The 14,347-nt window shown below is 44.2% G+C and overlaps 1 protein-coding gene across 1 annotated transcript in view; it reads left to right on the top strand.

The window, feature by feature from the left end:
* Positions 1-14,347, top strand: part of LOC126481961 (E3 ubiquitin-protein ligase MYCBP2-like) — a 147,436-nt gene that overhangs the window by 62,840 nt on the left and 70,249 nt on the right. The window contains exon 5 of the mRNA XM_050105924.1: positions 8,565-8,700. Within this exon, the coding sequence (XP_049961881.1) occupies positions 8,565-8,700 (136 nt within the window). The remainder of the gene's footprint in view (positions 1-8,564; positions 8,701-14,347) is intronic.

The following is a 14,347-nucleotide window of genomic DNA, read 5'->3' as shown; positions in this document are numbered from 1 at the left end:
GGTCAACATAAAGGAAAGTGGCATGGGATTTGGAGTAGGACCAGGTGAATCTGATGGAGCCAAAGGAGTTGAGGTTGGAAAGGAAATTCTGGAGTTGTTCTTCACTGCGAGTCCAGATCATGAAGATGTCATCAATAAATCTGTACCAAACTTTGGGTTGGCAGGCCTGGGTAACCAGGAAGGCTTCCTCTAAGCGACCCATGAATAGGTTGGCGTATGAAGGGGCCATCCTGGTACCCATGGCTGTTCCCTTTAATTGTTGGTATGTCTGGCCTTCAAAAGTGAAGAAGTTGTGGGTCAGGATGAAGCTGGCTAAGGTAATGAGGAAAGAGGTTTTAGGTAGGGTGGCAGGTGATTGGCTTGAAAGGAAGTGCTCCATCGCAGCGAGGCCCTGGACGTGCGGGATATTTGTGTATAAGGAAGTGGCATCAATGGTTACAAGGATGGTTTCTGTGGGTAACGGATTGTGTAAGGATTCCAGGCGTTCGAGAAAGTGGTTGGTGTCTTTGATGAAGGATGGGAGACTGCACGTAATGGGTTGAAGGTGTTGATCCTGCCCTGAAATGAGATCCATCCTTCACGAAATCCTCCCCACTCCACCAAGAGTGTCTTTCTGCCGTCCACCTAACCTTCGTAACCTCTTAGTTCATCCCTATGAAATCCCCAAACCACCTTCCCTACCCTCTGGCTCCTACCCTTGTAACCGCCCCCAGTGTAAAACCTGTCCCATGCACCCTCCCACAACCACCTACTCCAGTCCTGTAACCCGGAGGGTGTACACGATCAAAGGCAGAGCCACGTGTGAAAGCACCCACGTGATCTACCAACTGACCTGCCTACACTGTGACGCATTCTATGTGGGAATGACCAGCAACAAACTGTCCATTTGCATGAATGGACACAGGCAGACAGTGTTTGTTGGCAATGAGGATCACCCTGTGGCTAAACATGCCTTGGTGCACGGCCAGCACATCTTGCCACAGTGTTACACCATTGGGGTTATCTGGATACTTCCCACTAACACCAACCTATCCGAACTCCGGAGATGGGAACTTGCTCTTCCCGTTATCCACCAGGCCTCAATCTCCGCTAATTTCAAGTTGCCGCCACTCATACCTCACCTGTCATTCAGCAACCTCTTTGCCTCTGCACTTCTCCCTCGACTGACATCTCTGCCCAAACTCTTTGTCTTTAAATATGTCTGCTTGTGTCTGTATATGTGTGGATGGATATGTGTGTGTGTGCGAGTGTATTCCCGTCCTTTTTTCCCCCTAAGGTAAGTCTTTCCGCTCCCGGGATTGGAATGACTCCTTACCCTCTCCCTTAAAACCCACATCCTTTCGTCTTTCCCTCTCCTTCCCTCTTTCCTGATGAGGCAACAGTTTGTTGCGAAAGCTTGAATTTTGTGTGTATGTTTGTGTTTGTTTGTGTGTCTGTCGACCTGCCAGCACTTTCATTTGGTAAGTCACATCATCTTTGTTTTTAGATATATTTTTCCTACTTGAAATGTTTCCCTCTATTATAACCATCTAGATATTTATATACATAGTTCACACGATACATGGTTTATAAGTATGAACACATATTATAAAGAGAACATATACCTGCATTAAAAGGGAACATAAGCATACAAATAGAATGTAATGTAGAAAAAACAGGGAAACAAAACAATATCTCTTACTTGTACTCCTTGTTTATAAAGTCATCCACACTGTAGTAGCATTTGCTTCTTAAATATTTTTCAATGTTTGCACCTGTGGGTTCTAGCTTGCAGTCCAACTTTGAATGCATTTTATTGCTAAGCTTCAAAGTCATATAATATGGAGTATTTTCAAATAATGTTGGTCTGCGACAAGGTAACATGTAATCTTGTTTGTGCCTTGATTCATGAGCATGTGTAAATGAATTCCCCTCAAAAAGATGTGCATTTTTTTTTTAACTCAAAGAGAAGTATATATAAACATGGTAGGAATTGTAAGTAAGTCAAGGCTTGCACATAAAGGTTTGCATGATTGTCTAATGTTTGTTCCAGTCATGGCTCTAATAATTTTTTTTTCTGTAGCTTGACACTCTGAGGAGGCTCCCTTTTTCAACTGCCCCAAAAATTATGCCATATGTTACAACTGATATAAAATATGCATGATACACAATTTTCCTAATGGCTAAATCAGTTACTTTATTTAGAACCCTCAATGCATGAACAAAACTATTTAACTGCTTCAGTAAGCAATCCACATGATCAGTCCATGACAAATTTTTGTTTATGGTCACTCCCAAAAATTTAACAGATTCTGCAGTTATCAGGGACCTATGGTGTATCAGATGTCTGTGCAGAAGTCATACAATTCCTATAAATTTCAGACTGGCAGTTTCTGGATATAGGCCTAGTTCTCAGTACTGTCTCAGCTGTGTTCCATCAGGTTCAGAATTTGGTGGCATGTACATATATGTGTATTCATTATCACGGTCTTCATTGTCATGGCTGGAAGAATCTAGCTTTTCTGAATTGCACACTAGAGAACTCTCCCTACAATATATTCTTCATTATTGTAACCCCCATGACATATTCCACTAGTCCCTGTCCTCCACCTGCCGCTGTTCTCTTTGTTACTGCGACTACAACTTCACAAATGCTCTCCACCCCATCAGTGCATCTGCTGCATAGTCCTTTTCCAGTCTCTGTTTCTGTTCTGTCCCTCCTCTCCCTGCCCAGCACAGCCTCTTGATACTATACCTAGCAGCCCATAATCCAGTCTCCTCCACATCCCTAAATACTTCCTCAGGCAACACAGCAGCATCTTTCCCCATCCCCACACTGCTATCCCTCCAACCCCCCAGTCCCCTCATCCTGTGATAATTTTGTTTAGCCTCTCTTCCCCCCCCCCCCCCACCCCCCCACCCCTCCTCCCCTCAAGCTGAATCACTACTTACTGCAGTCAGGCCTCAGTGCCCTGAGACAAGAATGGTCATGCATCTATGAGTTGTACAGGTATTAATCTATGTTTTTTTCTAAATCTGACAAAAGGCTATGTCTAATAGCTTAGTATACTTTTTAATGTATTTTTAAATGTGCCTGTCTGCCACTGAATAGCTCCTTTATATGGTAGTCCTTTGTCAGAGATGGTTACTTCAGTAGATTTCACAATTTGTGGCCCACGTCGTTGCTAGCATTAGTCCCATCCATCTCTACTCTGCTTACATACTTTCCTTACCGCTTCACGTGCTTGCACTGTCACTGAGTGGCATTGTATGTCATGTTGGGCAGTGTTCATGATACTCTGGCCCATCAGTGTATTATAAAACTATTTATGAAGCTTAAAGCATTTAAGTCTGCAGCTCGTGGTCTTGCGGTAGTGTTCTCACTTCCCGAGCATGGGGTCCCAGGTTCAGTTCCCGGCGGGGTCTGGGATTTTCACTGGCCCCGAGATGAGTGGGTGTTCTTGTGTCATGTTCACCATCATCATCATCATCATCATCATCATCATCATTCATTCAACCATCCATCCCCATTACGGTCAGAGGAAGGCAACGGCAAACCAGCTCCATTAGGACCTTGCCTAGTACAGCAGTGCGGGTCTCCTACGTCGTTCCCCTACGCTCTGTCAAGAAATATGGGACTTCATTTCCATTCCATTTTCAAAGCATTCTAAAGTTTTTGACTCTGAAGTATTGTTGTGACTCGCCGATGTTTCAAAGTGCCGCTGCGCAGTTACGCGCGTCCTCTACGTGCGGCGCTGTCTGCCAGCCATGCAGCAGCAGCGCCACCTAAGCGGCCAGCCAGCCAGTGGCTAGACTCGGACTCAGTTATGATTTGACTGTTAAAAGTGTACACACGTCTTACTCTGTTTACTTGATCTGTGACTTTCATGTATTGTGTCTTCCTTGAAATATATTTGTTCAACTTGAAGTTGTAACAGTTGGCGACGAGGATGGGATTTTTCTTTTCCATCGTTGACCCACATGTTTCCATGGCTATTTTAGAGCAACTATTGCAAGGTCTCATAGAACAGCAAACGCTTCTCACAAATGCGATTCGTGATTTCATCGCGGCATCAAATGTGGAGCATCTCTCGTCATCATCTCTACCTCCTTTTCCTCCTTACGACAAGACGGCGGAAGACTGGTCTGATTACGAAAAACATCTTCAACAGCACTTCTTGGCATTTCATGTCACGGATGAACAAACATGTAAGTCTCTGTTCCTTTCATGGATTTCACCTCAAATGTATCGGTTGTTGTCGCAATTAGCTCCTTCGAAAGATCCTGCGTCTTTGTCCTTTGCTGAAATGTGCTCACTTCTGTCTGTCTATTTTCAAAAGCAAACACATGTGGTAGCCTCTCGTGTTGCCTTTTATTGTTGTCAAAAACAACCAAATCAATCCTATCGCGCTTGGGCTGCTGAACTCAACGGCCTCAGTAGAAAGTGTCAATTTTTTACTGAAGTTCACAAAGAATCCTACGCCGATTCCATGGTACGGGATGCTATTATCCGATCGGCGCCCGACAAAGTAGTTAGGCAACGTGCCCTTCAGTTGTCAAATCCATCGCTCAGTCTTTTGAAATTACTTGCGCTGCTGGAGCGCAAATAGAGGGATGGGGTGACGTCGGGGAAATACAAGCTCTGTGCGATGTTGATGAAGTGTGTGGCATGTCCCCGCCGGCCGACGTGGCCGCAGTACGTTCCCAACCGCAGCCTCGGCCTAACCGTAAACAAACCTCTAAGAAACTGCAGCAAGACCCACGGCAACTTCCTTCATGTTAGCGGTGTTTTACGAAACATCCACGAGAAGATTGTCCACAACGTTGGGCCGTGTGTCACAAATGCAAAAAAAAGGGTCATGTGTCATCCGTTTGCAAATTCGACCGCATACATGATGTTCATAAACATGACGCTGACTCTGATTCTGTGTTGTCTCTCAATTGTACTTCATCCCTTTCAGGGAAGTTATTCCTGATTGTCCAAATACTTGGTCGAGATGTTCGCATGCAGGTGGATACTGGTTCTGCTGCCACTATCATCAATTCTCAGACGTATCTTCAGTTGGGTTCTCCAGTCCTGTCACCTGTCACTAGGAAATTACGGACTTAAAATAAACCGAAGATTTCTCTCTTGGGACAATTTGATGCTGAGGTATCTTACAAATCTGTCGTTCGCACTGTTCCCATATTTGTGGTCGACCATAGTAATGCGGAGAATCTTTTTGGTTTCGATGCCTTTCACATTTCGTCTCTGATGCTATTCCTTATGCTCAATTGGATTCCATGTCAACGACATTTTCGTCCCTTTTTTCTCCTGGGTTAGGCCGTGCAAATGACTTTAAAGCTCGTATCACGCTCAAACCCACTGCTCGGCCTAAGTTTTTTTGGACTCGGCCCATTCCTGTGGCCCTTCGTGATCAGGTGAAACAGGAGCTGGATCGTCTCACTGCTTCAGGGGTCTTGCTTCCTGTCACTTCCAGTGAGTGGTCCTCTCCTGCCGTTGTCGTTGCTAAGCCAAATGGTGATATTCGTTTCTGTGGCGATTTCAAAGCCACTGTAAATGCTCAATGCCTTATCGACACTTACCCTATGCCTCAACCTGAAGAATTGTTCACTAAACTTGCTGGAGGCCAGTATTTTTCTAAACTTGACCTGTCAGAAGCTTATCATCAACTTCCTCTCGACACTGCTTCCCGGCAGTTTCTGGTCCTTAACACGCCTTTTGGCCTCTATCAATACCAACGATTGCCATTCTGGGTTGCCAGCGCCCCTGCTGTCTTTCAGCAATTCTTGGAACAATTATTGCTCACTGTCCCTGGGTGTATCAATTACATGGACGACATTGTTGTCACTGGCTCCACCACTGACGAACATCTTCAAAATCTCCACACACTTTTCCATGTCTTACAGACTGCCGGTCTTAAGTGTTATCTTCAGAAATCAAAATTTTTCAGGCATCTATCACATACTTGGGGTTTCAACTCTCTCGGGATGGTATTCGTTCGCTTCAGCAAACTGTCGCTGTGATCAATGCCCTTCCTCGCCCTACATCTGTTAAGGAACTGCAGGTCTTCTTGGGGAAAATAGCACACTATCACAAGTTTTTACCGTCTGCTGCTTCGATGGCTCAGCCGTTGCATCACCTGTTGCATAAAAACATGCCTTTTCACTGGTCTGCGTCATGCGATGCGGCTTCCCAGAAATTGAAAACTATGCTGAAACAGGCCCCGTGCCTGGCTACTTATCGACCTGGCCAACATCTTGTTCTTGCCACGGACGCCTCTCAATATGGGTTCAGTGCAGTCCTTGCGCACCGTTTTTCTGACGGTTCTGAACAACCCATTTCTTATGCCTCCAAAACGCTCGCGGATGCCCAACAAAAGCATTCTCAAATTGAAAAAGAAGCTTTGGCCATTAATTATGCTCTTCATAAGTTTGGTGTTTTTCTCTATGGATCCAAATTGCATCTCATTATGGATCACAAACCACTTGTTTCCTTGTTTCATCCATCAACGTCACTTCCCGACAAGGCTGCACACCGCCTCCAGCGTTGGGCACTTTACTTGTCTCGTTTCAATTATGAGATTCATTTCCGGCTGACGGCTCAACATGCGAATGCTGATGCACTGTCTCACCTTCCCATGGGTCCTGATCTGGCATTCGATAGGGATGAACTTTTGTGTTTCCACCTGGATGTTGCCGAGCAGCGGGTTGTGGACGCGTTCCCCATCACTGGGGACCGGCTGACGGGTGCTATGGGTTCTGACCCTACCCTCTCCCGGGTTTTACGTTGTATTCAGAAGGGTTGCCCAGATCGTCTGTCCACTAAGACTTCTGATCCGTTGTGGAACTACTACACTTTGCGTTACCGCCTCATGGCTAGGGATGGTGTTATCCTCCTTTCCACCGAAAATGCTTCGCTGCGTGTTGTGGTACCTGCGTCTTTGCGTGCTTCGGTCTTGCGCCTCCTTCACCAAGGGCACTGGGGTGTCTCTCGCACAAAATCTCTGGCACACTGTCATGTGTACTGACCCAGCATCGACTCTGAAATTGCACACATGGTCGCTGCCTGCAGCCCTTGTGCGTCACAGGCCACCGCTCCGAAGTCATCTTTGTCACCGTGGCCTTCGCCTGAGAAGCCCTGGGAGCGTATTCATGCTGACTTCTCGGGACCTTTTTTAGGTACTTATTGGCTTCTTGTTATTGACGCCTACTCTAACTTTCCTTTCATTGTCCGTTGCATGTTGCCTACCACTGCGGCAACCACCAATGCTCTCGCTCGCATTTTCTCTGTGGAAGGCCTTCCCTCTTCTCTTGTTACTGATAATGGTCTGCAATTTGCCTCTTCTGATTTTGCAGATTTTTGTGCCCATCACGGCATCATGCATGTCACAATCCCTACGCTCCATCCACAGTCAAACGGTGAGGCTGAACGACTGGTCCGCACATTTAAGGCTCAGATGAGGAAACTCTTGACTTCTTCTGCTGCTGATGATGCCCTTCTCCAATTTCTGGCTTCTTACCATTTTACCCCCATGGGCGACCACAGCCCGGCTGAGCTCTTACGTGGCCGACAGCCCCGCACGCTACTTTATCTTCTGCGGCCTTCCACCTCATGGCCACGAGTGCCTTCGCTTGGCCGGTTCACCGCCGACTACCTTGTATAGGTACGGGGATATGGCAGCCGGCCAAAATGGAGTCCTGGCTGCTTCTTACGACACCGTGGCCAACGCCTGTGTGAAATCCAGATGGACATGGGTGTTGCAGTGCGTCATTTGGACCAGCTTCGGCCTCATGTGCCGGCAACGCCTGTTCCGGATGCTGCTACACGCTCGGGATACTGGAATCTTTCATTACTCACAACGCAGTCCTCTCACCATCATATTGGTGGCAGCACAAGAACTGACGCCACCAGGAGACGTGCCCATGCAGGAACCAGATGACCATCATCTGTCGGAGTAACTCTACTCGCCTCCTTCTCATACGGACATGGACACATCGCCCATTTCTCGTATTACAACAACCGAACTTGCGCAACGGGCAGATTGGTGCACGGGGCCTCAGCAGATTCGACCCCCACGTCTCCTGTCATGTCGACCCATTATCATCGGGGACACTTCCGTCCGTACGGGAAGCCTCCTCCTCGAGACTTTACGGCCAGCCAAACAACACCTATGGATGTTAGCAATCTCAGGCCACCTCCATCAAGACTTGTGCAAAAACTTCAAAAGGGGGAAAAGTGTTGTGACTCGCTGATCTTTCAGAGTGCCGCCGCGCAGTTACGCGCGTCCTCTACGTGCGGCGCTGTCTGCCAGCCATGCAGCAGCAGCGCCACCTAAGCGGCCAGCCAGCCAGTGGCTAGACTCGGACTCAGTTATGATTTGACTGTTAAAAGTGTACACACGTCTTATTCTGTTTACTTGATCTGTGATTTCATGTATTGTGTCTTCCTTGAAATATATTTGTTCAACTTGAAGTTATAACAAATATGTCTTGATTAGTATTGACAGTAGTCTATTTTATTGTTAATAAATGACAATGCTAGGATTGATTCCCGTTAGCTGATGTTAGTTTGAATTTTACAGATGCCAGCAGTGTTAACAGCACTTCAGAGGAGTGTCCACGGGGTTTTGCTTGGTAAACTTGTTCGACCAGATTGGATTTCCCACGGTGTTCCTAAAACATCAAGAATTGATTCATTTCATGTCAAGATTGGCACAGGTAAATATGTTGTTATTCATGCCAACACCATTAATTGTCTCTTGATTTAACAACAGTGCATTAATTTTTTTATTAATGTTTCATTGCCTGGATTGCCATGCATAGTTTTTAACATTTGGAAAAGAATTTGGAGATAATACTGGAAATGACGCAGAGAGGGAGAATGTTGTGGTGGAAAGTGAGTCTTATGTTGAAGAACAATGCGAGGCTCCAGATTCATTTCATCAAACTCTGAATACATTTTTCATTTTTTAAGGTGTAGCTAATGACACTATATGCCTCGTCTTATTCAAGGATCTGAATCTTCGTACTGATATGAATCTGGAAACATGCCACTTCTTCTCGCCAGTTCTCACAAACTATTCATTTATCAACAACTTCCAGCAATTTCAGCACGAACATTGCATTTATTGGCCACAACAGCAATTACAATTAATATAAAACTCCAGCTCATCTTGAGCTCTTACCAGCTCAAGAACTTTTACATTACTAAAAGATTAAGGCCCTAGCATTAATTTCAATGCAACAATTATATTATGGCATAACTACACGGAATTGGCTATTTTTATCAATTCAATCTGGCTAGCCAGCAGTGACTGGTACATGCGTCTTGGCACCTGTTGCCCTGTTTTACTAGGTGCATTGCAGTAGACTCACACTGCTGCACCGAACCTTGGAGAAGACTCAGTAACACATAAAGGTAGCAGTAAATACTAATTGTAAACATACAAAAGTCATCAGCCAACGGAAGAGTGTCTTCTCGTGTGTATTAAAAGTTGTCACTGAGGGATTTTTTATCTTACATCAGGTACATGAAGTAGAAAGTAAAGAATACAAGAATCAAAGTCAGAGAACTCAAAGAAGGTTTTTAGCACAAAGGAGAAATTATTTTGTTCATATCTGTTGTGGAAGGCAGTTTCTGTTTGAGAACCAAATTCATTAGACAAAGCTACTAAAATGTTTGAACCCCCTCCTGAATGTTTTTACGTATTTTTTCTGGCCACTGTGCTCCAGTTCAGAGGAATTTAAATTAACTAGAAATAAACTAGAAAGGATTATACTCAACACTGAATACAGATGTGATATTTTGTGGCAATATTTGCTGAAAATTTTTAACTCTAAATTCTATGAAACTTTAAATGATCTCAGTAACTTTATGATAGTGCTCACTGATGGGTGTAAGCTGGGGCATCTCTTCTCTGGTGATCTTGTGGTTTAGTGTGTTGTCCTGCTATAGGTTATCATTTTCCTGTTGAGGTGTTAAGAGGTGATCAGGTGGAAGATGACTACTGGAAATTATGGGCAATAAACTGTGACTGACAAGATCAGTAACTTGGCTGTGCCATACCCTTGTGGTCACATAAATGAGTGTAGGCCTCACTTGTCACCAAATAGGGCACAGTACAATTATGCTTCTTGATTCAGTGAAAGGATCCTCCAATATGCAGGTCTTGCGGAGTCCAGTTCACAGTATGCCACAGTTAAACTTATTGTGTTTTATGTTCAAACAAGTGGCAGAGGCTGGTTTATCTGCAGATCTGCCCTCTGTCTTAGCTGGCAGCAAGACAATTATAATACATATTTTTTCGGTTCTGCGAAGTGTCTGACTTGCTGATTAAAATACTAAGGAGCAGTTTTTATTGTCTTTGTTGTTGGCTCATCAACATTTTTTTGAAAGCCGTCGACTGAGCACACATTGTTATTCTATTTGTATTTCGGAAAGGCTGTAGAATTATAACCAAGTCATGGCCTTTTCACAGTTTGAGTGACAGAATAAAAGTGTAGATGATTAGAATCGGAGAGAGTGAATGAGACTATATTTCAGTTTGTGTCTTCTCTCTTTTTAGGTTTTATTCACATTTGGTTCTGAATGTTTTAGAAACAGCACTAAATCTTCAAGCATAAGCAGGAATGCGAGCAAGTGCACGTGTGCAATCACAAGCACTCTCTTGCACATGTGTGTGCGATCCCCCCCCCCCCCTCCTCCTCCCCCCCCCCCCCCCCCACACACACACAGAGAGAGAGAGAGAGAGAGAGAGACTGGGAGTGAGTGACAGACAGACAGAGACGGTCTACTGTTCAGGCAGGTGGTGGAGGTATTGTCACATTGGAAATGTTTACTTTGAATGAAATGAGGCTTTATTACATGTGCCAAAAACCTGTTACTTCCGTGATCAACTGTCATCTTGCATGTCATACTTACATTTTACCTGCGAAAACATTTCATTTGACCATTTAATTCTCAACTGCTCTGTTTAGCTTCTGTTTTCAAGTGCTCCCAGTTTCTTCCGTACAGCGTTTTATTATTATTGAATGGTGTGGCACCAGAGTAAGTTTATAGTACTTTTGTTCATGAGTAATATGGTTCAAATTTCCATCTGGCCATCAGATTTAGACCTCTGTAATTATCCTGTTTCACTTGGGAGGTAGTGTTCAATGGCCAGGGCATTCGACAAGCCACATACGCTCCTGGGTTGTGCCAAATGGCAAGCACGATGATTCATATCTCTCTCTTTCTCTCTTTCCCTCCCTCCCCCCCCCCCCCCCCTCTCTCTCTCTCTCTCTCTCTCTCTCTCTCTCTCTCTCTCTCCCTCAATGACTACATTGTTTTGGCCAAATACATTGCCCAAGTGCTGCGTCCTAACTGGTGTGAATTGTCATGGCAGATGCAGAAGGTGATTGGAGAAACAACACGGGAAGGGGTGAAAGAGGGAAGGAAGACTGATAGTTGGGAATGAGAGGTGGCAAAGGAACAGGATAGTAATCTGGCAATGGTGAGCTGACTCTGGCACAAGCAGGGAAAGTTATGGTGTCATGGAAACAGATGGCACAGTGGATTAAGAAAAGGGTGGAGGTAGAACAAGGGAAGAGGGAAACTTCAGAGAGGAAAGTGTGAATGTAGATTAATGAGGTGAAGTTGGAGATGTGAGTACTGGGTTGGAGGTGGATGTGGAATAGAGGCTAATATAGTTTGAGACTAGATGGATTGCAGAATCAAATTATGTGTTGTAAGGACAGTTCCCATCTACATAATTCATAGAAGTTTGCATTGGGGGAGGGAAAGAGAACCTAAGTGGTATGAGTTGTGAAAAGCTTCCTCTAAGTGCCCCAGTAACAGTTTACAGTACGAGGGTGCCATTGAATGCTATTGCTTCCAGTATCGTGCTAGCTCTAAACTCACCACCTAATTCCTTCTAACCAAATACATCTTTAACTGAAGTGTACTGCCCAGTTGTTGTACTTTGATGACTGACCCAGTCATCTTATTCAGGTACTGCAAGCTGTGTTGTTATGTTTACTTTTTGTCTTGACTGTTATGGCCAGTGGGATGGTGCTCATAGAAAAATACTGGCTCCCAGGTAGAAAAAGAACAAAGGTTTGTTGATAGTAATATACTGACACTTCACAGTTTTCTTGAGTTACAGGAAGAGTTAACACTTTGCGTTACAAGAATAGTTAACACTTGGCAAGTAACTGTCCACTGAATATGTGAGTCCTAGCTGGTGTCTGAGTCAGCATTGTAACTGCTACTGAATGGACACTGTGGTGAGCTAGCCTTAGTTCCAACTGATGAGCCAGTGAGTATGGCCAGCGTGAGCATGACGCAAATGCTTGTGCTCCAATGGGTGCGCTGCTAGGTACTGGCAACAAAAAGCCTGGAGTGTAAAGAAATGCTGTCTCCCAGTCATTGAGGAACATATTAAATAGGCAGGTCAATGGGTGTCCATGTGGAACACATGACTTGATTGCAGTGCCTGGATCATTGAGGTTCACTCTGCTAGTGGTGAGGCTGGCACCTCATTGTGGTGGTTGCAGGAGATACCATCAACAACAAGCTCACATCTTTTGGTCATTGTCCAGAAAATTTTCATATGTGTGGTGCATTTGCCAGACTGTACTGGATTGCTGGCACGTAAGCTGGTTTTGGCAGACAACTTAAGCCTATCGGTTGATAGTGGCAGCAGTAGGAGTCAGTGAATGGCCGTAGATATGGCATGGACTCTGTCCAGCCTTTTATTTCAGTCAACAACTTGGCTATACATCCAAAAACACACCACCATTCAAACACACTAACATGGGAAACTCCCAATCGCACCCCCCTCAGATTTAGTGGTAAGAGGGCCCATTGGACAGCCCATAAAAAACTGAACACAGATAATGCATGAAAACAGGAAGAAGGTGTACTGGACTTTGGAAAGAAAGCAAAATAGAAACAGTGAACAGTTAAGGAACAAGATGATGTGCAATGTAGAGCAGACGAAGAGAAAAATGGATCGTGGTTAAGTGGTCTTGGTGTTGTAGTGTCACACAGGCAAGCCGTGTTCAAATATCCCTCATGCTTACTCCCAACTGTTCACTTTATTCAAATTTGCACCTGTGTTGTGGTGTAATGTCCTTTTGCAACAGCAAGGTGTAATGATAGTTGATTCTGCACAACTACTCTATTAGTAGCCAAAAGGAAGTGGCTTTCGAATGGGAACCACAAATGTTTGGTGACAAGGCAGCAAGTAAACCAAATCCTCCACCAGAAAATACATTAGGTGTGTCATATGTGGCATTAGTGATAGTACGTGTGTCATATGATAGGAATCTCTTATGAACGCAACTAATTTGTACGGCTGGTAAGTGTGCGAGATATGCCTCCTTGTCTGATATAGGTGTTTGTATGAATTTGAATGTGATCACTCCCAAGGAAATGATGAAAACATAATAGTCTGTTACATAAGCTACAACAAATGAATGCAATGGTTACAGAACATCACAGTTTCTCTGTGCTCTGTCAAAAATATGTTTTTAACATTTTTGAAGTTGCGGTTCATTTTGGAAGTCTTGACTCTTTAATTCTTTTGTTGTAACATAGTTCACACCTGTTTATTCATTGATTTTATTCCTGTGCGACATCCTGTGTAGTATCTTGCCTACTCTCCACTATTCATCCCATTTACTTGTGATGGTAATGTGTTCTTACCACATTACTCATATTCTATAAACGGCTTGCTCGCTTGGTAGTCCAACATGATGACCACCTAACAACAATGCCCTTGCTGTTTCAGGTTGCTCTTTATTGCACTTGTTGTTCTTTGACCTTTCATTGTTTCTGTTTTGGTTTTTTTCCACAGTTCAGTGCACCTTCTTCCTGTTTTCATGCTTGATCTGTTTTAAGTCCCCCCTCCAAATTAAATCAGGTGATGCTGAGGGAATTAGATTAGGAAATGAGACACTTATAGTAGTAGATGAGTTTTGCTATTTAGGGAGCAAAATAACTAATGATGGTCAAAGTAGAGAGGATTTAAAATGTAGACTGGCAATGGCAAGGAAAGCATTTCTGAAGAAGAGAAATTTGTTAGCATTGGGTATAGATTTAAGTGCCAGGAAGTCTTTTCTGAAAGTATTTGTATGGATTGCAGCCATGTATGGAAGTGAAACATGGACGATAAACAGTTTAGACAAGAAGAGAATAGAAGCTTTCGAAATGTGGTGCTACAGAAGAATGCTGAAGATTGGATGGGTAGATCACATAACTACTGAGGAGGTACTGAATAGAATAGGGGAGACGAGGAATAAGGGATTAGTTGGTAGGACATGTTCTGAGTCATCAAAGGATCACTGATTTAGTATTGGAGGGCAGTGAGGAGGGTAAAACACA

Source organism: Schistocerca serialis, chromosome 5 (assembly GCF_023864345.2).
Source record: "Schistocerca serialis cubense isolate TAMUIC-IGC-003099 chromosome 5, iqSchSeri2.2, whole genome shotgun sequence".
Classification (NCBI taxonomy): Eukaryota; Metazoa; Arthropoda; class Insecta; order Orthoptera; family Acrididae; genus Schistocerca; species Schistocerca serialis.
Note: the sequence above shows the minus strand (reverse complement) of the source record. Positions and strands in the feature narration are given on the sequence as shown.